The sequence below is a fragment of the Tasmannia lanceolata genome, unplaced genomic scaffold (genome assembly GCF_043159265.1).
Source record: "Tasmannia lanceolata isolate RefF3 unplaced genomic scaffold, GAP_Taslan_0.1 ptg000008l, whole genome shotgun sequence".
NCBI classification, from domain to species: domain Eukaryota; kingdom Viridiplantae; phylum Streptophyta; class Magnoliopsida; order Canellales; family Winteraceae; genus Tasmannia; species Tasmannia lanceolata.
In genome coordinates, this window is record NW_027518685.1 from 60,303,565 (window position 1) to 60,330,086 (window position 26,522).

The 26,522-nt window shown below is 40.0% G+C and overlaps 1 protein-coding gene across 2 annotated transcripts; it reads right to left on the reverse strand.

Moving 5' to 3' along the window:
* Positions 1 to 17,221: 17,221 nt before the first annotated feature.
* Positions 17,222 to 26,279, reverse strand: LOC143885404 (uncharacterized). 2 transcript variants are annotated; one of them, XM_077389561.1, is made up of 2 exons: positions 23,193 to 26,279; positions 17,222 to 19,793 (listed from the first exon to the last, which is right to left on the reverse strand). In XM_077389561.1, exon 2 carries the CDS (start codon positions 19,759 to 19,761, stop codon positions 18,031 to 18,033), a length of 1,731 nt encoding a protein of 576 aa, XP_077245676.1. In that variant the 5' UTR covers positions 19,762 to 19,793; positions 23,193 to 26,279; the 3' UTR covers positions 17,222 to 18,030. The 2 variants fall into 2 exon arrangements, 1 of the variants encoding a protein (XP_077245676.1); XR_013253267.1 differs by lacking the exon at positions 17,222 to 19,793 and adding an exon at positions 21,938 to 22,978.
* Positions 26,280 to 26,522: the final 243 nt, after the last annotated feature.

Sequence of the window (26,522 nt, forward strand, 5' to 3'; positions counted from 1 at the left end):
CGCATGCTAGTGTGTTTACTTTACTGCTTTGGTTGCTTAGCTATAACGTTTATTCATTCGTCTTATCCTGATTATCTGTCTAGATATAGCTCTTTACTGCTTTTCCTATCTCATTATATCTGTCATTATCTGTTTAGTTATAGCTCTGCGTGTGCTTGTTTACTGCTTCCTTAGATGTGATGAGTTATGATTTGTTTGCTTTCTTTGCCTACCTCCAGGTCATGCATGCTTAGATAGACGTTTTCTCGGGGATGATTGTTCCCATTTCACATGATCTTCGTCCAAAACTCTTCAAAGTTAATTAAAAATGGCATAAGAGACCGGGTGCTTACACTTGGGCGAACTGGGGGTGCTCTTCGGATCTTCCTCATTCGTCATCAGGCATGGACCTTTTGTGTCTCTAGTTATCCATTGCAACAGAGTATTTTATGGGGTTCTAGGGCAGGCTCCCATGGATGGCGACTCTGAGTTGTTTTAGGTACGTCTTGGTTTCGAGGCTCCTGTCTCCGGATCAAGAGGTATCTCATACATATACATCGCCACCCTTGCTGTGAGTGGCATCATTTCGAGAGTTCGTTGGTAGAGCTCTCCTTCACATTGTGGAGATCTTAGAGGATTGACGGGGATCTCGCGTCCCTCGCTCACCGTCATCGGGATCGGTGTCCAAAGGCTGGCGACTCTGCTGGGGAGTTCTTGAAACATTGCAAAACTCTGTAAATATGTCATTTTTACTAATTTTGAAGAAATTTGGGCCAAAATCAACTTAAATGAGAACTTTTTTTCTTAGAATCCAGGGGCACCAGATAGGTGCGTAAATGAAACGAGGGAATCACACACTGCACAGCATGCATTATCATATTCTTTATCTCTTTCATTATTTTTTATTTTTATTATTATTGGCTTCACGAGATAGATACAATGCGTGCCAGATGGGATGTCATTACCCTGATGGTGCGGTTGAATCTATTTTCAAGCTATGCGCCGGTGCTGCACCCGTAAACACTCGGTGCACTTGTGTTTACAGCAGCCGATAAGCAATGATGCATACTATATATAACACTCGGCGTACTTGTGTTATACATTTAAAGTATGGATCATATGCATAGTGCCCAATAGATTGAGTCCGGAGCCCTACTTTTATTTCATATATTATGTATATAAATACATTTGCTGACTTAGTGAAACCTAATTAGGAGTTGCATGTGTATATATATTGCATTCACATAGGGACGAACATGTGTTGCTTACACATTGGAGCCTAGAGTTAGGAGCCTTGTCCTATTTATAGACTAGGGTAGCTCACCTTATGTGGCTACAGCGCGGTCCTAGCACACTAATCAGTCTGTCATGAGTCGAGACCTCCTAGACTCCGCTAGAGTAGACTAGGCTAGTGCCCCTGGTTAGGATATATGTGTATATATATATATATATATTTATTATTAGATTATGGCTTGCTTCTTAGTTATGTTTTACTTTTTAATCTAATCAATTATTTCTAGACCTGGCAAAAGCAACCCGTGCCCACGGGTCGACCCGATCCACCCGCAAATTTGCGGGCACGGGTCTAAGTTTTAGTGACCCGTCAAAACTAACCCGCGAGTGACCCAACCCGCAAAAACACGGGTCGGGTCGGGTCAACCCGTGGGCACCCGCATTTTTACCGTATTTTTTAATTTTTTTTTAAGAATGTTATCAGCACTACTGTTTTTTATGAGGGAACTCCTCACTTTATAAAAAGTACGGTATGGCCCGCACCATAGGATTATCCAAACCGTCCATTAGATGGGCCATAGCCTAAATAGGTTATGCCCCAAAATTATTTCCATTGGTTGATTCTAACCCTCCGATCTATAGAGGGTTAGGATCAACCCTCTAACATTCAGATTGGAGGGTTAGGATCATCCTATGGAAATGATTTTTGGAGCATAACCTATTTAGGCTATGGCCCATCTAATGGACGGTTTGGATCATCCTATGGTGTGGGCCATACCATACTTTTAATAAAGTGAGAGTGCGCTCATAAGAAAACAGTAGTGTTGATAACATTTCCTTCTATTTTTTATTTTATAAGAATTTGCTACCAAACTTCTCCTATGGCAACTTCTCGGCATGTGGCCATCGTGGTGCAAAGATGCGCACATGGCAAATGTTGCTAGCAAACAAAAAAAAGTAATCATTACACAAAAAAAGTAAAATAGCTAAAGTTTTAAAGTTTTAAATGAAAAATTACCTAGAAATGGTTACAAAGTTGTAAAATTACGAAAAAAATACCAATAAAATATAGAAAGTTATGACAATTACGGAAAAAATAGATGCGGTCAAATCAGGAGAATTATTACAATCCCCATATTTGCGGGCCGCGCGGGTCACCTAAATTCTAACCCGCAAAAATGCGGGTCATTTCCTCACCCGACCCGCACCCGCATCACCCGCGGGCTGACCCAGCCCGACCCACCTGTTTGCCAGGTCTAATTATTCTCGTCTATCCATTTTTGGATTATGATCAAATCATTAGTTCTACATCATTATCTTTTTAGCCATGATCTATCTTCCTTGAGCCTGATCCTTTGATCGATCCTGATCAGATCGCATTACACATGTCGATTGTGAGTATATCCTGCCATTATGACTACTGTGTGTTCTTGCTGAGAGCTCTGCTTTATCTTGACCATGACGACGACTTTTCATGTTTAGTTGCTGAGACCCTCCAAGTACATCCGTTATCATGTCGGATTTTCTCCAAAAACCTTGAGCGTAATCATTATCCTTTGGATTTGTTGACCAACCATGTGTGAAATAAGGGTCTATAGAACCAAGAGGGGGGTGAATTGGTTTTATCAAAAACCTATACCATTTTAAAATTCAAGTATTAAACCTAATTTGATTTTTTCTTCTCTTGATTAGATTTTAGTTAGTTCAAATAATATCAAATCAAAAGGAAATGCCAAACTAAATAAAAATGAAAGTGCATGACAAGGAAAGAACACACCGATGTATAGTGGTTCGGGCAAAGCCCTACTCCACTCTTCTTGAGATCGTCCTCAAGGATTTCCACTATGTGAGACCTCCACGATGCCCGGCTCTGAGGCGATTACAATCCCAAGGTGTATTAAATGAGGATGCCCTTGACACCTTTACACCGACTCTCTTTCTTCACCGAGTTCTAAGCGTTACTCCTTAGGGTATTAAAAATAGGATGCCCTACCCACCTTTACAATGAATAGAAGATGAAGATTACTTGGCTTCTTTTGAAAGCTTGATGCACAATGAAGTCCCCTTGAGTGCTCTCCACAATAGGTTGCAAATGAAAGCCCTAAATCCAAACTCTAATGATTTGCAAGTGCAAGGCAAGTTTGGTGGAGAAGAAAACAAAGGCTCAAGCTAAAAGGGGTTTGCAAGTTCTTTGAATGCTTAAGGATGTTTTTCAAATCATTCAAGAGAGAAGATAATCCTCTTGAATGTGTATTTATAGCCCTTTGAGAAGATATGACCGTTTGGGGGTGTAAGTATTAAAAGACACTAAAAATCAAATTTTAATTTGAAACCCAACGGCTCTTTTTTGTGCTGTTGCGACGTTCTCAGAGTTCTGAGAACCATTCTCGGAGCTCCAAGAAATTCTCAGAGTTCCGAGAGAATGGCCAGAAGTTGAAAAATACTACTGGACCATTTGTCGGAGTTTCGAGAAAAATTCTCGGAGTTCCGAGAAATTGTCGAGAGTATGAAATATACTTCCTGGACACTTTCTCGAAGTTCCGAGCTAGGAGCTCCTAGAAAAATCTCAGAGTTCCGAACTCGGAGCTCCGAGAAGCCTAAAATCAGCAGACTTTTCTGTTTTTGTTGCTATTTGACTTTGGGCTTTTGGAACTCAAATCTTATGATAATTTGGAATGTTATAAGGGTCCCAATGTGTTGGTCCACCACATAACCATTCGCTTAACCAATTAATTTTAATACGGGGAGTGTGGTTAGTTTTGAAAAATACATTTGAAAGATTTTGCCTTGACTTAGAAATCAAAGAGAGAGGATGTACAACAAGTCTAAATATGGTTACGCTCCTCTTTGGTCTTGGTCTTCATAGATCTTCTATGGTGTGCTTGCATTGCTTGAGTGTGTTGAGGTGAGCTCCACATTGATTGTTCTTCCAAGGTGAGTTGTCTCATGTGGTCTCTAGCTCCTTTGACTCTTGTGTGGTACATCTTCAAGCATGACCAAGTGATGTGATGGTTCCTTATATGATCATCCTATCTTATCACAACACTTCAAGGCAAATTGATTATTATTTAAGAACATAATCAATTATGTTTAGAATCATCAAAACAAGATAGGAAAGTAGACCCTTGGGCTTACAATCTCCCCCTTTTTGATGATGACAAACAAAATTGATTATGAGGTGTGTGTGGAGTGACATAATAGGCAAGTGAATGCAGGAACTCCCCCTCAATATATGCACAATGATAAACGATAACAAGTAAAAGCATATGGTGCATATAGAACATGAATAGATAATCAATTTCCAAACTTCTCCCCCTTTTGTCATTGATAAAAAAGGCGAACTTAATCAAGGTTTAATCGCATACATGAACAAAGTGATATTCGAGAAGTAGTTCATGTTGATTAGCTATAAAACTCCCCCTTAAACTTTCAAATGAGGCAAACTAAGATGTATAGCAAATAGGAGTGAATGTAGCCTTTTTAAAAAAATAGAATGAGATAGAGTGTGAAGCTAACATGATGAGCAGGAGTAAATGATGATTGAGTTAGGTACTCCCCCTAAATCAATGCTTATGGTATAAAATATGTAGCCAAGTAATGCACATATACCTGTTCATGATCGAGATGTTGACATACTGCCAAATTGTTAGGTATTTTAATTAAGGTGAAGGTACCTCTCCATCTTAGAGAACTAAGAAGGCTAAGAGTACCAATTGAGTGATTTTTTAAGATTAAGGTTTGACATCTCATTCATGCAGATACTACCAAACATGGATGATATATATATATATACTATATAGATAAGCTGGTGAAAGGCACAAAGTATTTATCTGGCAATTTCTTTGACTTGATCCGCACTCCAAATGTTCAAGGGACTTCGGATATAACATATTCTATCATCACTAAGGGGTTTTGTAAAGATATCAGTCAATTGTTCCTCAGTGTTGATATATTTTATGGAAATGTTCCCTTTTTGTGAGTGATCTCTAATGAAGTGGTGCATAATCTCAATATGTTTGGTTTTAGAGTGTTATATGGGGTTATTTATCAAATTTATAACACTAGTATTGTCACATTGGATGGGAATATTTTCCAATTTAATTCCATACTCCATCAATGTGCTTTTCATCCATAGGACTTATGCACAGCAAGCTCCAGCTGCTACATATTCTGCTTCTGTTGTGGATAGAGCTACTGAATTTTGTTTCTTGCTAAACCATGAAACAAGTGATTTGCCTAAGAATTGACAAGTCCCACTAGTGCTTTTCCTATCCACTCTACATCCAGCAAAGTCTGCATCTGAATATCCAGTGAGAGTGAAGGCAGTAGATCTTTCATACCATAGTCCCAGACTTTGGGTTCCTCTTAAGTACTTGAAAATCTTCTTGACTGCAGATAGGTGAGACTCCTTTGGATTTGATTAAAATCGAGCACAGAGACAGACAGTAAACATAATGTCTAGTCTGCTGGCTGTCAAATAGAGTAGGCTACTGATGAACACATTTATGTGTGAATAGTAGTGATAGGAAACATGAATATTTTGTTATTGAAAGCGGTACTAGTAAGGTATTTTCCTTGTTTTTTGTGTTTCGGGGTTATATTGGGAATTCCAAGGAAAATATCTTAAAAGAATGAAATTTTACGGAAAAATTGCAAGTTTGGAACAGTGTAGGCCGAAAATTGTGTGTGTATTCCAACTTGGATGGTCAAGATCAAAGAAGAAAATCCGAAAATCTCAAGATATCCTAATAGGCCAAATAGTCAAGATTTCTTTTCGGTTCCAAATTGATAATGCCACCTCGTTATTTTGCTTTGAAAGTTTCAAGCATTTCAAGGGTTAGATGAAGAACAAAGAAGAGTGAAGTTCCTAAATTCAATGGTTGAGATTGAAATCAACAAAGCAAGAGGGAGGAAATCGAATTTTTTTGGTAAAACCACCCCCTTATTTGGTTAGTTCACTTCTCCTTGTTGGATTCCTTTTGGCCGAATACATTTGAAACCAATAGTGGGATTGTTTTGTTGCTCATATCCATAATTCCATTGGATTCTTACATACCATTGATCAAGGAGGATCACATTGGATGGCCTCTATCTAATTCAAAACACAACAACATTTCAAGATATTTTGGTTGAATTCAAAAGAGGGAATCAAGAATACCAAAACCTGATTGGCTCATACCACTTATAATTTCGCCCACTTTCTAATTTGTAGGACCCCATCCACTGAGTTTTGGCGAATTCCCATTGCCCAACATTTGTACGGTTTAGATCATCCTACGACAATGGGTGAGGGGTGCAATCAACTCACATAATAGGCTGATATTTAATTGGGTTTTAATGGACACTAGAAAGTGGTTCGGCTATTGTGGGGAATAATATGTGAAAACCACACATGTGGAATCACGCATGTGGGACCACTTTAGGGCTGTTGTTGCTATTTTCATTCCATCTTGAGGCAATTGAATAGTGGCAACTTCTTTAATTAAGAAAAGCCATGTTACTATTACTGATGAGGAAAGTGAGTGACATCATTGCTAAATTTTTAATAGGCAATAGTCCATTAGCTTGCCAAGTGTAGTTGCTAGTTGCCATTTCTAGTATTCAACAAGATATCTAGCTATGATTTTTTTTGGCAAGCCACTACATAGAACTGCTATTCCTATTTGTTTCAACTATGGGATGGCATATAGAAACATTACAATTGGAAAGGCCAACGAGCTATGAGCTTCGGTCACATACAGTTTATAAAAGAAGGATGGCGTTTTTCTAATAGTGGGGATTCTCTTGCTATTGTCTATTCAACTTCTATTGTGCAATATCCTTTCCTTGCAAGGTCAAGAAAATAAAATAAAATGGCAACTCTACTATTTGGGTAAGTAGATCACACGTTTGAAATTTTTTTTAGAAAGACAACATGGAACGTCTTCTATATCCTTTCCAATGGATGATCTTAGCCATTGAGTTGGTGGATATTTTAGTGCAATCCAACCCTTGTTTCCCTAAGCTTAAACTAGGCAATTCTTTCAACCTAACTCCATAAAAAAAAAAGGGGCCATCATTTTTTCTCTCTCGAGCCTCTCCGCCAATTTTCATATTTTTTAGGCTTTTTTTTCCTTCTCAATGCTCTCTTCCTTACTCTCTTTCTCTCCCCCTATACCCTCTTTTCTCTAAAATGTTCTATGCACTACTCTCTCCTCTCTCTCCATTCTCTCTACTTCTCTATCACTCTCAAGCTCTCTCTCTCTCTCTTAGGTTTTCTTATTCTCTCTTGCTCTTTTTCATGCTCTTTTTCTTTTCTACTCTCAACCAAGGATTAATCATCCACCGTTCAATCCAAGGTGACACTAAAGCTTGAAGAGGAGGATTTGACCAAAGTTAGAGGAGAAAAAGACTAAGTTCTATTTAATTTTTGTTATTTATTTTAAGTTCAATTTGATGTAATTTTGTTTCAATTCAAGTTAGTGAAGAAGTAATTTTCTTTTGTTTCATTTCCTTTCAAGTTCTATATGGCAATTCTTCTCCCATCTATCTCTTTTATTTTTGTTTTTCTTCACTTCTTCATGAATAACTAAATCCTAGTTACTTAGGATTTAGTTGAAACCATGGGGAATGAGAAATATTTATAATTAAATCAATCTACTCAATTGAAAAATTGTGTAGGATTTTGTGTTTGGAAAATCCTAATCATTCATGCCATTGGCTTTTTCCTTTCGTATGAATGATTGTTGATTAACAAATATAAATTTTTATATAATCAATGTAAATTGGAGAGTGGATTTGATTAATTACTTATAAGGAATGACATCCCTTTGATCTTATTCCTTATTGACTAGTTAATCGAATTTTTAACCCAATTCAAGAGTTATTTTAATTAATCAATTTAATCCAAACCCATGGTGGATTCTAACCCTAAGTAATCTTTTATATTGAATTAAGGTTTTTACACTATTCCAAATTACTTTTGCAATTTTTCAAGTTACTTAGGCCCTTAGAATTTTGGTTTTCTAATTAAATTAGATAAGTAGTTAAAAGAGATCATTAGAACCTTGGTACACTTTGCCTAAATTAGGATTTTAAAAAAAAGATCTTAGTTAAATTTGATTCTTAGATTGATTAGAATATATGCTTATATATAGTGTTGGCTCCGAGGTCAAGTCCACGGAAATCCTGAGTCCATTCCAGGCAACATTATATCATAGCTAGTATTCTAATCGGTACAAGAATAGGATTGACAGCTAGATTTCTCTTCCCTGAGTTCGACCCGTATTTACACAATCCGTGCACTTGCGGTTATTTAAAATTTTCAATCAGCTACCTATCATACCCCTATCATCTTTTGGTCCACAAATTTACCAAATTCATCATTTTCTAACTTAGCAGTTGTACTCATGGGAATTATGTCTTGCTGCTATCCATACCATACTTCTTTAATAACTCTTTTGTATATTTTTCTTGATTTATAAATATCCCATTTTGGTATTATTTGATTTGGAGTCCTAAGAAGTAGGTTAACTCACCCATCATGCTCATTTTAAATTCATTTTTCATTAGAGTTGCAAATTCATCACACATTTTTTGATTAGTCAAGCCACAGATGGTGTCATCCATATAAATCTGGACAAGGAGGATATCTTGATTTTCTCTTTTGATAAATAATATTTTATCCACCTTTCCCATCTCAAAACCTTTTTCTACTAGGAAGGTGTAAAGCCTCTTATACCAAGCTCTAGGAGCTTGCTTCAAACCATATAAAGCCTTATCAAGCTTGAAGATATGATTTGGATGTTTGTAGTCTTCAAAACCTGGAGGTTGCTCAGCATACACTTCCTCTTGGATATAGCCATTTAGGAAGGTGCTTTTGACATCCATTTGATATAATTTAAATCTTTTATGAGATGCATATGCTAAGAGTATCCTAATAGCTTCCATACGGGCAACAGGAGCAAATGTCTCATCATAGTCTATTCTTTCCTCCTGATTGTACCCTTAGGCTACAAGCCTAGCTTTATTTCTCGTGATAATTTCATTTTCATTCATTTTGTTTCTATACACCCATCTTGTGCCAATGACTGGATGATCACTAGGCCTGGGCATTAGCCTCCACACCTTGTTCCTTTCGAGTTGACTCAACTCTTCTTGCATAGCCATCAACCAATATTCATCATTTTCGGCTTTCTTGATGGACTTAGGTTCTAATTCGGATAGGAACGTCAAGTTGTTACTCACACTTCGATAATATGATCTAGTTCTTCCCAGCGATATGGCATCACCTAAGATTTAGGATTCAGGATGATCTACCAATATTCTCATATCCCTAGATGATGAGTCATCCTCTACACTCTTAACTTTCTCACTAGGTAATGTATTACTTATAGATGCATGGGGAGGAGCATTTGTCTTAGGTAAGAGGTGTTCAATAGGTTCATCCTCATCATGTGGCATTTCTTGAGGTGTTGGCTCTCTCTCATCAAATATAACATGCATGGATTCTTCTACAACTAGGGTTCTTCTATTAAACACTATATATGCTTTGCTATGTGTAGAATACCCTAAGAATATGCCATCATCCGACTTCTTCTCAAATTTATGCAAATTATCTTTGATATTCAAGATGTAGCATCTACAACCAAACACTCTAAAGTAGCTTATATTTGGTTTCAAGTTTTTCCAAAGCTCATAAGGTGTTTTCTTAGAAATTGGCCTCATATACACCCTATTAATGATATAGCAAGCGGTGCTAACCGCCTCCGCCCAAAAGTATCTAGGGAGATCATTCTCATGCAACATGGTTCTAGCCATTTCTTGGAGGGTTCGGTTCTTTCTTTCTACAACCCCATTTTGTTGAGGTGTCCTAGGTGCCGAAAAGTTGTGTTTGATGCCATGTTCATTACAATAAGTGTCAAAGTGTATATTTTCAAATTCTGTTTCATGGTCACTCCTAATGTAAGATATGGCAATACCTTTCTTATTTTGGACTTGATTACACAACTTAAAAAAAATTTCATAGGTTTCATCTTTATGTGCTAAAAATATGACCAATGTAAATCATGAGGTCATCCACAACAGCAAACACGTACCTCTTTCCACCTAGGCTACTTGTCTTCACTAGTCCAAAACGATCCATATGAAGTAGTTGCAAGGAGTAAGTGGTTGAAATCATATTTTTAGGGGCAAATGAGCTCTTCAATTGTTTGCCTAATTGACAAGTTCTACAAATGTGATCTTTGGTGTACTTGAACTTAGGCAACCCTCTAAGAATGTCTTTTGAGGAGAGGGTTGAAATGAGATCTATTCCGGCATGACCCAACCTCCTATGCCATAACCAAGAATCTTCACTAATGGCATTAAGACAAGTTATATTTTGGAATCTAAGATCATCTAGCCCAATAATGTAAATGTTATTGTCTCTAGAACCTATGAATTGCACTTTTTCATCTATCTTATTCTTAACAATGCATTTATCGGGGTTGAAGACTACTTCAAAACCATTGTCACACAATTGACTAATGCTAATAAGATTATGAGATAAGCCATCAACATAAAGTACATCATGTATGGGAGAGGTAGAGTTACCTATGGTGCCTTCTCCTTTAACTTTTCCTTTCTTATCATCTCCAAAGGTAACATCTCCACCATCCTTGAGTGAGGTCTCCGGTCATGTGTCTAGAGCATCCACTATCAAGGTACCATGTGTTCTTCTTGTTGTGGCTTTTAAGGCATACTACATATGTATAGGCAAGTGAGATCCCTTAGGTACCCAAATCTTTCTAATCTTGCTAAGTTCATTTGTTTTTACTTTAGCGTTCAATTTGATTTTATCTTGTTTAGCATACATGCAAGCAACCTTATAATGTCCTTCTAGACCACAATAAAAATAAGTTTTAGTACCACTAGAAGAAGCCTTCACAAATTTGTTCTTATAGTTTGACATTGTAGTATCCCATTTATGTACAAGTCCACTCTTATTATGTGACAATCTTTGAATATTAACAAGCCTATCCAATTTTAGTGAACCATTTTCAAATCTTTCAAAAAGTTTCTTTAACTCATCATATTCATGAGATATTTTACTATTTTCATGCTTTAGTTTGTTGTTTTCAATAGATAGTTCTTGTCGATTTTCATTTAAAATCATGATGGTAGCATTTAAATCATGAATTTCAACTTTACATTTTTCATTTTCATCATCTAAAAAATCATGATCTTTCTTTAACCAACCAAATTCTTTTGCCATGCTAGAAAGAGAATTTTCAAGAGATGCATTTTTATCAAGTTCAATTTCAAGTTCATCATGTGCACTTTGCAAGGAATCAAGAACTTCTTTTAAATTAATAACATCATTTAAAGTACTTACCTCTTTATTGTCATTTGTTGAAGCCATGAAGCATACATTTTTTGCTATCAAGCAATCTTCTCCATCATCCGGCTCACCTTCACTTTCATTGTCCTCATCCCATGTGGCGGTCATTCCTTTCTTGCCTTCTCTTCTCTTGAAACGATTGTTTGGAGTAGGCTCATTGTTGAGTGGACAATCCGGGCGAATGTGTCCGAGTTTCTTGCATCCGTAGCATCGGGGTTGAGATGATCCGTCACCGAGCTCTTCTTTCTTCTTGAATGGAGGATTGGTTCTTCTATTTCTCATGCCTCTCATATTCCTTTGCAAGAACTTGATCCTTCTTGTTAGAAGGGCTACCTCATCTTCCATGTCTCCCTTTGCCTCTTCATCATCACCTATATTGCAAGAAAAAGTAACACCTTTTCCTTTTTCAATTTTATTTTCAATTTCGGGTGCTTTTGTTTTGAAAATCATCTCATAGGTTATCAAGGACCCTATTAGTTCATCTAGGTTTAATGTGCTCATGTCCTTGGCTTCGATGATTGCGGAGGTTTTGGATTCCAATGATAAAGGTAGGGATCTAAGGATTTTGGTCACTAAATCTCTATTTGAAAATTATTTTTCAAGTCCCCTTAGTCCATTTACTAGGTTAGTGAATCTAGTGTACATGTCGGCAATGGTTTCATCGGGTGTCTGTGGACCCTAATCCGAGAGAGGCGGGGGGACGAGTCCCCACGAGAGAAGTCTCCCTCTCTGCATTTGTTCGATGCCTTTTTAATAAAGGCAAATGATACATTTGCACCTCCCTTGTCTCTTTGGGTAGCCCTCCTTTAGTGTATTTAAAACATCACAAGGATGGCTTGAATATGAAAAAGGGAATGAAATTGACCCCACTATGCTTTGACGTTGGCATATACTCAGCTTTGTCTTTTTCTCACTCTTGATCCAAAATAGAGGCTGATATCCACACACCCTTATTTAATGAAGGGACTAACCCAACTGTCTTTTCTTCTCTAATTGATTTATAGATTGATGCCGACACTCCCTTGCTCCGATAATGTACCACCTTTCAATTTCCAAAGTTTACCATCCTTTTCTTTTCGCCTTAGGAAATAATCATAACACACCCAACCTTTGATATTGACACCAACTCATCTGCCATTACTTGCCTAATTCCCACTGTACTCGAGGATTCGAGTAGTAGGATGCTACTATCACAGCTCAGGGTACTTTGAATTTTTGTAATTTAAAAGAAAATGAGTACGAAGACCAAGGCTTCTTCTTCCAGAGTACAAACAGGATTCTTGGGTTTCCTGAACTACAACAATGTTCAATAAGCTCTATAACAGGGAATTTTTTTCGGATTTTTCAGGACTCATATTTCGGGAACTTTATTTGATTGGAGATTTTGGTTCAATTTTGTGGAATTAGCGTTCGGTCAAAATGGGGTGTCTACAGATGCCCCTCTTTGGCAAAGTGCGCTTGTCGCACGAATGCCAAAGCTGAAATGACGTCACATTTTGACCGGCCCTAGATTCCGGATGAAACGAAAGGGTGTAATAAAAGCAGTTCAAATGAAAGGGTTATAGATGGTTCTACTCTAGCGTCCAATTGAAAAGCTTTGGAGGGACATTGTTCTGGCATCTCTTCCAAAAGTATCGACGGGATCGATTGGCTACGAAGGAGCTGAAAATATTGAAAGCAATGTTTTAGCTGCGAGCGAGCTTAGAAATTGAAGAAAAAATGGGTTGACTGCGAGCGAGTCACGGTTAAAAGGTTAATTTGGCCGCGAGTGAACCGGGAAGGATATTGGCCTGGTTGCGACTGAACCAGAAAGCGGGAAATTGACTAGACTGCGAAGGAGTCAGAGAATCAGGGAGATTAGCTTGATTGCGAATGAATCAGGAAATCAGCGAGAAACTTGGCAACGAATGAGCCGAAGAATCTAAAATTTTAGCTTGGTTGCGAATGAACCAAAAGGCTGGAATTTGATTTAAGCTGCGAATGCGCTAAGAATTGGAAGATTGACTCAACTGCGAGTGAGTCGAAGTCGGGGAGATTAGCTTGATTAAGAATGAATCAAGAAATCAGCGAGAAACTTGGCAGCGAACGTGCCGAAGAGTCTAAGATTTTGACTCGGTTGCGAATGAACCAAAAAGGCCGGAATGATGACTTGGTTGCGAACGAACCGAAGTCAAAGAGATTAACTTGACTGCGAATGAGTTAAGAAATTAGAAAATAGACCTGACTGCGAATGAGTCGGAAGCCTAAGATTTTGGCTTGGTTGCGAATGAACCAAAAGGCCAAGATGATGACTTGGTTACGAATGAACCAGAAAGGTAATAACCTGACAAAGTCAGAAGTTAAAGGATAATTCGGTCACAGATTAACCGAAAAACTTGACTGCGAAAGTCAAAAAGCTCAGAGATCGACTCGGTTGCGAATGAACCAGAAAGTCGAGGATTGACCAGGTAGCGAATGAACCGAAAAGGTCGAAACGATGACTTGGTTGCGAATGAACCAAAAATATAATAACCTGACAGAATCAGAAGTTGAAGGATTAACTCGGTTACAGATTAACCGAAAAGTCGGGGATAGAAGCTTGACTGCGAATGAGTAAAAAGCTCAAAGGATTGACCCGATTGCGAATGAACCGAAAGGTCGAGAATATGAGCTAGATTACGAATGAATCAAAGGCTAGAATGAACCAAAAGGTCGAAGATATGAGCTAGACTGCGAATGAGTCAAAAGCTCAAAGGATTGACCCGGTTGCGAATGAACCGAAAAGTTGAGGATACCTTGATCAAGCCAAAGTCTACATGAGACGGTACGGGAATCAAAGGTATGAAGGGCCTGTGGAAAGGCTTTCACCAGAATAGCAGTTAGATGGACCTGTGGAAAGGCTGTTCTCCGTACTAACTGCTAGGAGGAACAAACAATAATTTTGCTTTTGGATGCGAAAATTTTGATCGATTCCACTGAGAGATTGATTGTCTCTTGCCGAGAACCATTGTGAGTGCGAGTTCTTTGCTGAGAACCGGACTCAGATAACCTATTAGATTTTGGGTATCTCTCTTCTCTCTTTGTTTTTACCAAGAGAACTGCATTCTGCTGGAGATTGCAGGCTGGGGAGCAAATTCTAGACTCCGCTGGGGAAACTGATTTTCTTAGGAAGTTGACTCTTCAGGAGAGTGGACTCGTCTGAGAAGTTTAGAAGTTTGGTTCGAGATATACTCGTACATCTCTTATCTCAACTTACTGAAGACATTGACACTGATTGCCTTTTGTGTGCTTGATATCTTTTATGACGCAAGTCATAAAACATGCCCCTAGTGTGTTGTGATTCCATGACAAGAGTCTTAAGGAAGCGGAACCAGGATAGGTAAGGGAAATTTGAATTTGTATGGGTTCTTTCTTTGAAATAGGAAGGACAATCTCTACAATGGCTGAGTTTGAGAATTTCTTCTGTCGTTGCTCACTGTTTGAAGCCTTGATGTTTCTGGCAGGTCTGAACAAGATGTCTATTGCCTCTCTTTGATTCCTAAACCAGGATTTTCTTTGAATTTTCTTCGCATTTTGGAAGGTGTACTCTCGCTCTCCAGTGCCAGACAACTTTAGACCTTGAGAACTTTACACCTTGAGAGAAACATGCATAAGAATGAGGAATAGAGTTCTAATGACTCGATCAAATAAAATTTATACGATTCAAGGGACGACTCACTTTTGATTCACCCTTAGATCCAATGTATTATTTTTTAGGATAAGGCTAGCCGCTCTCAGAGTAATTTCGAAAACCATGTCAAGAGGCACTAATTTCCTCCATCGATATTTCCGTCATGGTTATTACCCCTCTTCGGATTGCTCAGTTTTAATGCCCCTAGTTTAGAAGGGTGTCAAACTAAGTCTCCCCGACACTACTCAGATTCCGGGATCCTTCCCAGTTTGAAGACTGCTTCTCCATCTCATTGATTTCTCCTCTTTCCAGGAAGTCACAACTGATGTCTTCCAAGTTTTCAGTCTTGCAGAGCGCTTTTTTTTATTCTTGCTTTGAGTTCTCACTCTAAACTCAATTTCTGAAATTCTCCATAACTGAGGAACTCCTTCTGTATCTCACCAACTTTCTGTCTGTGGGAAGTCTTTGCTGTTGACTAGATTGCCTTCTTGAATTTTTCAATCTAGCAGACCGCTACCCTTACTTTGCATAAGCCAACCTCTTTGGTTGTTGACATAGCAAGAAAAATGATTCTCACTTTTCTCTAGGCCGCCCTTTCAGGTTTTCAACCTAACATGTCTTCAGACTCTCGTTCTTTTCATTTCTTTCTGTTTTTGTTTCATTTGCCTTGAACCTTTGCTTGTTTCACCAGAAGGACTTTCTAGGTAAGCTTAGGTTCAAAGGGGTAAGATGTTTTTTTGGTTCAAACGATTTGGACCGAATCTGGTCTAGCCAGACTTCCTACGTACCCCAAAAATGGAGGATCAGGTCCACGTAGTTCGCTTTGGGGTTTATCAAAGAATGGTTTAGCTTTTTAGCTTCAAAATTTTGAAAGGGGGATGATTTAGCTTTTATCCCAAAGGTTGACCGAACCTGAATTGATCAGGTTGCCTATGTACCCTCGAAGAGTTGGGGATTAGGTCCGCGTATTTCGAGTTGCTTATCTTTTATGACGAAAGTCATAAAAGATGCCCCCGGTTTATAATGCGGTTGAAAGAATTGTTTGGCTTAACTTTTGGCTCAAAAATCTGCAAGGGATTTTTCTGACGTTAGGATTTTGGCATTTAAAGGCTCAAACGTCCAAAGATTGCCTTCTGGTGCTGTGGTGTACAAGCTTTTGAAGGATAAGGTTCAATGGCTTTGAATATTTTTGTCGAAGAGTCTGGCGGTATTTTCAAGAAAGACTTCAGCCACGGTGCTCCATTTGAACTTGTACGCTTCTCGAATATCTTGAATTTATGCTCAAGGTTATACAGCTCTGGATAGTCTCCAAATGTTGGAGACAATTCTGATATTCAATCTATCTCATAGACTCCATCACTTGGGTCTTTAATTTTTCTAAGATGTTGTGTTAGGGACACATTCCCTTCTCCTTCTTGTCTTTCTTTCATATATTTTGTTATTTGCTTTTTAGACATTAGGAATGTCCTTACTCTCAAAGTATTCCACCTCAGAATCTTATTAAAAACATGGAGCCCAAATGCTCTTTTTGGGCTCAAATTGATGACTTCATGTTCTAAAAGTCTTCTCTAAACGTCTTATCAGCTCGACTGGCTGTCTGATGCTTCACTCTCTTGAATTTTGCTTTTCAACTGATATCTAAAGCTGATGGAGTCTTGCTTTGTACAACAACAGGGAGTTCACCCGGTTTATCCATGTAAGATCAGGCAAGACTACCTCGAACCCCCTATAAACAGGTTTATCAATTCCTCGCTCTTCCCGGGAGATAAAGTTTTGCCAATCCATCTTTCCCGAGTTTCGGATTTCGATACCACTATCAACAGCTTTGATTTCTTCTTTGAGTGGCCATGCTCGACGCTCTTCCTCCCGTTTGATCATGTTTCAGATCTCGAGTGAAATTTCGTCTGCATTCTCATCCGAGAAGGGTGTCTTTAGTTATTTTAAACATTAGATCCAAGAGTGAATCATAAAACATTGAAGATACAAAACCAAATGCTTTATTGAATTGAAAAAGTTTGAAGTACATAGATGACTCACAAACATACCTTTATGGGCTTTACATCATATTTGATAGAAAACAAAACACGGACTCAACGAGAAGACTGACAAACATGACATACACTTTTTTTTTGACATTGACACTATGACTCACCAACTTTCAACACAGGAGTTTGTATACACTTGATAGAAGTTAAATCTTCAAACATGACATTTGGAACACCTCACTTGAAACACGACAGTTGGACATGGACAAAGGCTCGACACTGAAGTTCACAAGTACCACGCCTCCCTCCATGATGTTGTCGGCTAGTGGTTCCGATCTTGGTTTAGGAACCTTGGAAGAGGCGGTCCCACGTAGTTCTGTCTACCTGGCCCAAACTGCCCTTGAAAACCTGTTGGTGGCATCATGCTCTCTGCCCTGACATTCTTCGGAGGCTCAAATTCTGACATCTTTCCTTTTTCCTTTCAATTCATTTTCCTGCTCTGAGGCAGCATAATTGGAGGTGGTGGAGCCTTTGAAGGGTTGAATAGGTCTAACCGGTGCATAATTCACGAAAGCATGGAGTTCAGGAAGAAGGGAAGAGTCTCCGTCTTTCTCGTCCTGAATTTTATGTTTCAATGCTAGGCACATTTCTGTTGTATGACCAATACCTCCGTGGTACTCGCAATACTGGTCTCTTCTCCAGTGTTTATGGAGTGGGTTGGGAAGAGGCTTCGGATCTAAAAGTGTCAAACGACCTTCACTGCCCCATTTCTTCATGATAACTTCCTGAGAACAAGGTAGGTGAGTGTACTCTCTCTTCAGTTTCTAACCCATCTTTTCTTCTACTACCAGTGGCTTCTTAAGAGGTTGGTGATAAGGTCCAACATTCTTAGCCTCCTTAGAAACAATAGAAGGTCTTTTCTTGTTATGCAAGTCTACAGATCTTTCGAGAAATAAACTATGAACTGATGTCTCTTGTGTCATAGTACCCATATTGGCAAACTGCTTAGGAGCTGAATCACATCTGGTGGACAGGTATCGTATCTGAGTTTTCATCTCCCCCACTTCTTCAGTTAGCATGGCCATCTTACCAAAAAGTTTAACCATCCAGTTTTCCATTCTGATGAGGGCCGACCTTTCAAATGATTCCTCCATTGGTCGAAAGTTTGATGGAACAGGTGGCGTTTCTGAGATAGGACGAATAAGAGATGCAGGATCCAATAATGGTTCATCGATAGAGATAGCTCCTACCATCGGTAAAGGGCCAACTGACCTTCGTACTGGTTTTCTGGTAGCACCGGGTTCTCCAACAACTACCGTACCATCCATGATAAGTTTTAGGATCTTATGTTTCAAGGCTTGGCAACTGTTGGATGAATGTCCATGAACTCGATAATATTCACAGAACTCTTCTTCATAAAAGTTGCTAGGAAGAGGATTTTGAGGAGGAGAAGGTTCAGGAAGTTCAAGTTTACCCACTTCAACCAATTCTCTCAAAGCTTTTTCAAGATTCTTTGGTAATGGAGGAATCTCTTTATTTGGCTTCTGAATAGGCTTGTTTCCTTTCTGAGCTACCTTCTTGAAAGGTTGACGAGAGGTCTCCACATTGCTGATCTCTTTAGCTGCTACCATAGTCCTCTTTCCGTCTCTAACATCAGTTGAGGTCCTTGCCTTTAGGCCTTTGGTCAGTGCATCCTCTACTTGGGTTCCCATCTTGATGAGGTGATTGAAATCGAGAAAGTATTGGATAGCCATATGATGGTAGTATTGTGGAGACAGATTCTTCACCACAATTTTAATCTGGTCCTCATCTGACAGACGATGAGTCATCTGCGCAGCTTTCCTTCTCCATCTGCGGATGAAGGAAGTGAAGGTTTCATCATGTCCTTGTTTCAACATTTTCAAATCCCTTTTGGTTACATCGATTCCCTCTTCCATGGAAAACTGTTCCACGAACTTGTTGGCAATGTCTTCTAAAGTTCTGATCTCTTCAGATTTTAAGCTCAAAAACCATTTCTTAGCAGTTCCGATTAGAGACCTGGGGAATAGGAGAGCAATCTGCTCGGGAGATAGGCCATGCTGTTGCAGAATAGGAATGACGGATTTCAGATGACTTGTGGGGCATCCCGTCCCATCATACTTATCAAGATCAGGTACTGTGAACTTAGGAGGAAGAACAACACCTGGGGCTATCATGAAGTCAGACATGTTCAGCTTCTTAGGGCCTTGGAACTTCATGCTTTCCATTTCTTGGGTTAGGTTATCCAACCTGTCTACAATCCCTTTGCTTTTATCAGTTCTATCCAGATGGGGGAGACAATTCTCTTCTGCGTATTGCTCTTCATCAAAGTCATCCTCAACTGGGAATACAACAGGCCTAGCTGCCATCGGGGGTGGAGGAGGTATAAGCGGAATTTGCTCGGGTGCAGGTCCTTCAGAAGCAGAACCTCTATCACTTTTCAGACGGACTATCTCCTCACTCATATTATTCATCTGTTGGAGCATAGACTTCATCAATTCATTCATTTCAGCCAGAGTATTTCCGGATTCAGCCATAGGTTCTGGTGTGGGTTGAATAGAAATAGGTACTGCAAATGAGTGCAGTCAACAAAGTCAGACTCCCGCCATGGAATTGACAAACACTGGAGTTCAATATAGGGTAATCAAATGAAAATGCCATATGTAAGCTGAGACAAAAGATGATACAAATATATCCTCCCATGGATAAAATCCGGTAGCATAACATCTATGCAAGGAGATGTGGTAAAGTAAGCAAATAGAGTTTGTCAACAAGTCTAAAGAATAATGACCAAACTCAAGGTATTTGCAGAAAATTCGGCAGCATAACGGCTATATGTGGTACCCGATCCCGCGAGAGGGGTGGGGCGCGAGCCGCCACGCGCTCTCTCTTGGTCTCCCGTACCCACGCGATTGGCGTGTGCATTTAATTGTTGATTTGAATTCGTCTTTCATGTGAACTTGGGATCACTAAGGCAATCCGAATTCCACACGAAAGAGACTGACAGAGTCGCCACCTAGATGTGGGATCTAGGACCCGAAATTAACCAGAAATCTAGACTCGCTACCTGGTTACGAGAATGGAAGGTATGGGGAGTTATCCGCCACATGCACCATTCCTGCCCGATAATCGGCCTTCGATTCCAAAAGCTAACTTTTTAAATTTATTTTAAATGGCTCATTCAACTCTATGTTAATGTGCGAACTAAGTGACATGCATCCTATGATCTAATTTCAATGTGAATCCTAGATGTGTATCTTGATTTATTAATTTGTCTGGATTCATTCTAAGTGAAAGTTCTCCTAGAATTCTAATTTCATGGAAAGCCCTAAATGATTTGATTAAGCATTTACAAGAAAATTAATATCCAAAACACCACAATTTGTTGTGGTGCCGACTCGCGGGTGGTATGCCGTCAGACATCCAAGCTGCCTACGTACCCAAGCCTCACTGGGATCAGAGTCGACGTAGTTCGGTGCACCTAAGCTAAGTTACATATGCCTAACTCAACTAAGACACCGACCTAGACGGGATTGACTGTTTCAACAGTTTTAGGAGAAGTTATTTAATTCAAGTTGAGGATTTTATTATCTTAGGATTTCATCTAAGATGCTATATGATTCTCATCTAAATGCAAATGGTCCCTTAGACTAATGCAGGTTTGCCTTACATCCTAGTTTACTAGGCTTGTCCTAGGGAAAGATTGGGTGACTAGTGTAACTAGACCTATGGCACGGTTGCTATACATAGCAAGCGTCCGTGATGAGGCTGGACTCCTAACTCTAGGACTCTCTAAAACTTAGGATACGACACGACACCGGTGTTCCTAAATTGGGCTCTAAGGGTCCTTACGACGGAAACCGTGATCCAACGGTTCCGAAAGACACAAGACAAATCGATTTAAATTCTCGAGGTTAGTGAAAAAAAAAATGGAAGAGATGATGAAATAGTGTGAGGGAATGAGAAAGATAGAGAAAGGTGCGACTGAACTTGGGAGTGCCAAATTGCCTACGTACCCCGCGATGGGGATCAAGCCACATGTAGTTCCGCTGGGGAGGTTGCTTGGATTTTGGAAAACAGGATTGGTATTTGGATCAGGAATCGGGTTTGTATTTGAGCATTGGACTTGAGATTCAGAAACATTGATTTAGCAATGGGATTTTGGAATTGGGAATTTGCATCAAAGAATTGAGCATATAGGAATCATCAAGGGTTTGAATTTTGGGAATTCAAAATGGGCGGGCTTATGAGATTCGGTCAAATGGATTCAGACATGCGACTCAGATTGTGTTGGGATATGACTTGGTTAGGCAAAAGGGAGGAAGTTCTATTAGGTGTAAAAGGGCATTAGTAGAATAGGGGAATGACTCGGTTGTGACATGGAAGGCCGCAACTTGGTCGAATGCGACTCGGTTGCATTGGGATGGGTTGATTAAGGAATTGGATTGAGTCAACTAAGGGGAGAGTCCAATCGGTTAAAGAGGTTGAGCATACTCGACTAGAGAGTTGGGTCAACTCGACTAGGGAGGTTGGCTAGAGTTGACTCAGTTGAGCTGGGTTGGGATCCCACTTGGATGGATTGTATTGGGGCGATTTGACTTAAGCTGCAGGTGGCCTGGCTGGGTTAGATTTAATGTAACCAGATTTATGGATAAATGGTGTGCCTCAGTGAGTGGACAAAGGTATGGCTTGGGTTGATGTGACTCGGTTGAGTTGTGCTAGGGTCAGGTTAGGTGGGGTTAATGGTTGAGTTGGATTGGATTGGGTTAATGGTCAAGGTCAAGTGCGGGTTGACTTGGCTTAGACTGGATTGGAACTGGTTGAGCGTGGATTGGGGTGCGGCTTGAGGTTTGGGTGGTTGGAGTATCTTAGGAACCAATAGGGCAAAGTGGCTCTTAAGGGGAATGAATTAATTGGGCCGAATGGGCCCGATGGCCGGGTTAACTGGGTTGGCCGGGTCTATTGTAGGGGTGTATGAGGGTACTGTTGGGTGGATGAATGAAAGGCATGTGGTGTATGATGTGTGGCTATGGTTATAGGGTTTAAGGCTTATGGGTATGGGTTTAGGTGTGGTTAATGGTTAGGTTGGATTGGGTTAATGGTTAGGGTCAAGTGAGTCGGGTCTAAGTTAGGAGCAAACCCGAGACTAGCCATGGTCTAACTAGGAGGAAGCAGGGTACAAACCAGGGTGCGGACCAGGGTGCACCAGGGTGCGAACCAGCAGGGAACCAGGGTGCGAACCAGCAGGGGAACCAGGGTGCAACCAGCAGGGAACCTGGGTGCAACCAGCAGCGAACCTGGGTGCAACCAGGGTCTAACCAGAGTGTGAACCAGCAGGGAACCAGGGTGCGAACCAGCAGGGGAACCAGGGTGCAACCAGCAGGGAAACCAGGGTGCAACCAGCAGGGAACCTGGGTGCAACCCGCAGCGAACCTGGGTGCAACCAGGGTCTAACCAGAGTGCGAACCAGCAGGGAACCAGGGTGCGAACCAGCAGGGGAACCATGGTGCAACCAGCAGGGAACCTGGGTGCAACCAGCAGCGAACCTGGGTGCAACCAGGGTCTAACCAGAGTGCGAACCAGCAGGGAACCAGGGTGTGAACCAGTATCGAACCTGGGTGCAACCAGCAACGAACCTGGGTGCAACCAGGGTCTAACCAGAGTGCGAACCAGCAGGGAACCAGGGTGCGAACCAGTATCGAACCTGGGTGCAACCAGCAACGAACCTGGGTGCAACCAGGGTCTAACCAGAGGCTAACCAGGGGGAACCAGGGTGTGAACCATTAGGGAAAAATAAAAATGAAGATAAGATGGGTTAAGAGAAGAGGGAAACATGTATAACTTCAAAGTCTACCATCAAGAAGAATGAGTAAAGATTGATCCCAGATGCTTCCTAACATGGTTTTTCTTTTAAAGTAAAAGATATGCATGAAAACAGACCCTACATAGAATTGAAATAAATGCCTACCTCTTTGAAAACCCACTTTGTGTTTGATTTTTCTTTGATGTTAATTCCTTGAAGATGATTCCTTGCTTGATAATGACTGCTTTTGATATATATCACCCAACGTATCACCCGATCCGGCAAGGATGGCCGAACCCTTGAAGAGATGAGGGAGAGGGATGAATTTTCTAAGAGAGGGATTCTTTTTCTTCTTCTCCCTTGGATGGTGGGATGAGAGGGTATTTATAGGAGAATGGGATAGGAGGTTAGGTGAGGTTAGGTGAGGTTAGGTAAGGTTAGGTGAGGTTAGGTAAGGTTAGGTGAGGTTAGGTGAGGTTAGGTGAGGTTTGGGTGGTTAGGATGAGAGGAGAGGTTAGGTGAGGTTAGGTGAGGTTTGGATGGTTAGGATGAGAGGAGAGGTTAGGTGGTTTTGGATGGTGAGACCCAGGTCAAGATCTGTCATTGATCTAACGATTTACGGAAATCGGGTCTCGGAATGGAATCAGGGTCCGGGCTATGAAGTGACCCTAGCTTATTTTGTCCCGATTGATGATCCGTAAAGTCAGATCAAGATATTAATGACCTAAAACATATAAATCAATGATAGAGGGGGTTCTCACATGGATTTAACACACTAAATTCACTAATCAGGGTATTTTTCAATTTTTCGGATCTAATCATCTCACCAGGTACATCTCTTTATCATTTTGTTTTTTTCAAAAAATTTGAGGATGGATCAATATATTAGGTTATTGTTGGTTAAAGTAAAGCAAAATGTGGGTGTCTACAGATGCCCCTCTTTGGTAGAGACGACGTAGTCATCGAATACCAAAGTCAAAATGACAGAACCATTTTGCGTAGCTTTAATCGACAAAGGACCCCCTAAACACAATGCAACCTAATATAATGCAAGACCTTAGATGAAATCCTAGAATTGGAATGCAATAAAACAAACCCGCTGCGGTGCCGCTGGCAACGAGAGAAATGGGATACCATTTTCAAATGGATTTTCGGAGGGAAAGGAATATCGCTTTTGAACAGCTTCAGAGGAAATGAGACGTCATTTTCAAATGGTCTCAGAGAATAATGGATGACTTTTGAAAGATTCTTAATGAAAATGCAGCATCATTTTTGAATGGGCTTGGGCAAGATGAAATACCGTATTTATACGGATTCCAAGGAAATGAGACATCATAGTTGTATGATGTTCAAAGGGTATAAGAGACCATAGTTGTATGGATTCGAAGAGAATGAAATACCGTATTTGTACGGATTCCAAGGAAATGAGACATCATAGTTGTATGATGTTCAAAGGGGATAAGAGACCATAGTTGTATGAACTCGAAGAGAATGAAATACCGTATTTGTACGGATTCCAAGGAAATGAGACATCATAGTTGTATGATGTTCAAAGGGGATAAGAGACCATAGTCGTATGGACTCGGAGAGTGAAATACCGTATTTGTACGGACTCCAAGGAAGCGAGATATCATATTTGTGTGATGTTCAGAGAGAAAATATCTTTTTCCAAATGGATTCAGAGAGATATGATGATTTGAGCTTTGAGAGAAATCAAAATTTCCAATTAACAACTTTAGAAGCAAAGGATTTAATAACACTATGCAGCAAAAGAACTTCAGGGCTTAAATATGGGATGCCACTTCATTAGCAATCTGCCTCAGTTTGAGGCATTCTAACCTTCTTCTATTCGTTGACCAGAGATTATTCTTTCAAAGATCTTCGTCATTCGTGACAGCGTCACCTTTTTCCAAGTTCCTCAGAACCTGTTAATGAACCTGCCTTCAGAGTGATTGCACCCTACAACAATTCTAAAAATAAATTTTTTTTTTTAAATAGAACTACAGACACTTGTAATAAAAACACAAAATAAGAAAGATTACTCCAGTAATCTCGTGATGCTTCTGACTTATCAGTATTTTCTTTTGGGTTAGACTAGCCTCTTTTAAAGAACGTTTCTCCATTGATAAACATCTTCACTTATTTTTAATACAGTGATACCTCATATATCTTTCTATCAACTTTCAGATTGCTTCAAAATTAATGCCCCTAGTTTCGAGAATCATTGTGTATTAGCTTCGCCTGACCTACCGCGAGTTCAGAGACCGATGTAATTCTTTTGGCGTGAATCCAATCTTACCACGACCAAGTCTTCCTTTTTTGGATTTTCAACTTGGTGGACCGCTCGGCCTTAACTTTTGCCTGAATCGCCTTTTCAGGTTTTCGACTCAGCGGGCCACCCCCTTACCTTTTGCCTAAGCCGCCCTTTCAGGTTTTCAACTTAGCAGGGGAATGATCCTAAATTTTGCCTAGATCGCCTTTTCAGGTTTTTCAATCTAGCGGATCTTCAAGCTCCATTTCTTTTCTTTTTTATTATTTTTTTTTTATCTTCTTTTCTTTTTACTTGAACACCAAAAGGACTTTATAGGTGAGGTAGGGCTTTTCAAAGAATGGCTTAAGGTTTTGCAAGGGTCTCGACCGAACCTATGAACAGGTTGCCTACGTATCCCAGTGTAGGAATCAGATCATGCGTAGTTCAGGGCGAATGCCCCTAGTATATTGGGATTTGAAGGAAAATTTTATTTAGGCTCAAAAGGGTTTGCAAAAGGTTATAAATTTTTTGATTTTTGGTTATGAATTTGGGATTTATTCGGCCAAAGGACGGCCTTCTGATGTTCAAGCATAGAACCTCTTGAGTTGATCAAGATTTGTTGGTTCTGGCAATATTTCTCCATTTAAATTACGGAGCTTGACGGCTTTTCCGGGTAAGATTTGGTCCACAATGTATGGTCCTGACCAATTTGGTTTGAACTTGCCCCTTGGGTCAAACATTGGTGCTCGATTCTCTTTTAGAACAAGATTGCCTTCTTCTAAATCTCTGACCTTAACCTTTTTATTAAAAGCACGGGCTATTCTGCGCTGATAACCTTGCACATGGTAAAGCGCCTTTAATCTCTTCTCGTCTAGCATGTTCAACTCTTTATACCTGGCATCTGCCCATTCATTTTCTGGTAACTTGACTTCAGTCAATACTCGGAGCGAAGGTACACGGATCTCAACAGGTAGCACTGCTTCCATCCCGTAAACAAGAGAGTAAGGGGTTGCCCCAGTTGAAGCCCTAATTGATGTTCTGTAAGCCCACAAGGCGTATGGTAACTTATTCGACCAATCTTTATAAGTTTCTGACATTTTGCTAATGATAGTCTTGACATTTTTGTTTGCAGCTTCTACCGCTCCATTTGTCTGCGGACGATAAGGCGAGGATTTATGATGCTTAATCTTGAACTCTTCGCAAAGAGAGATTACTTCCTTCTTGAAATGAGATCCATTATCTGA

Coding starts and splice junctions, on each gene's coding strand:
- LOC143885404 (XM_077389561.1), bottom strand. CDS start 19,761: ATGGCTGAATCCGGAAATACTCTGGCTGAAATGAATGAATTGATGAAG.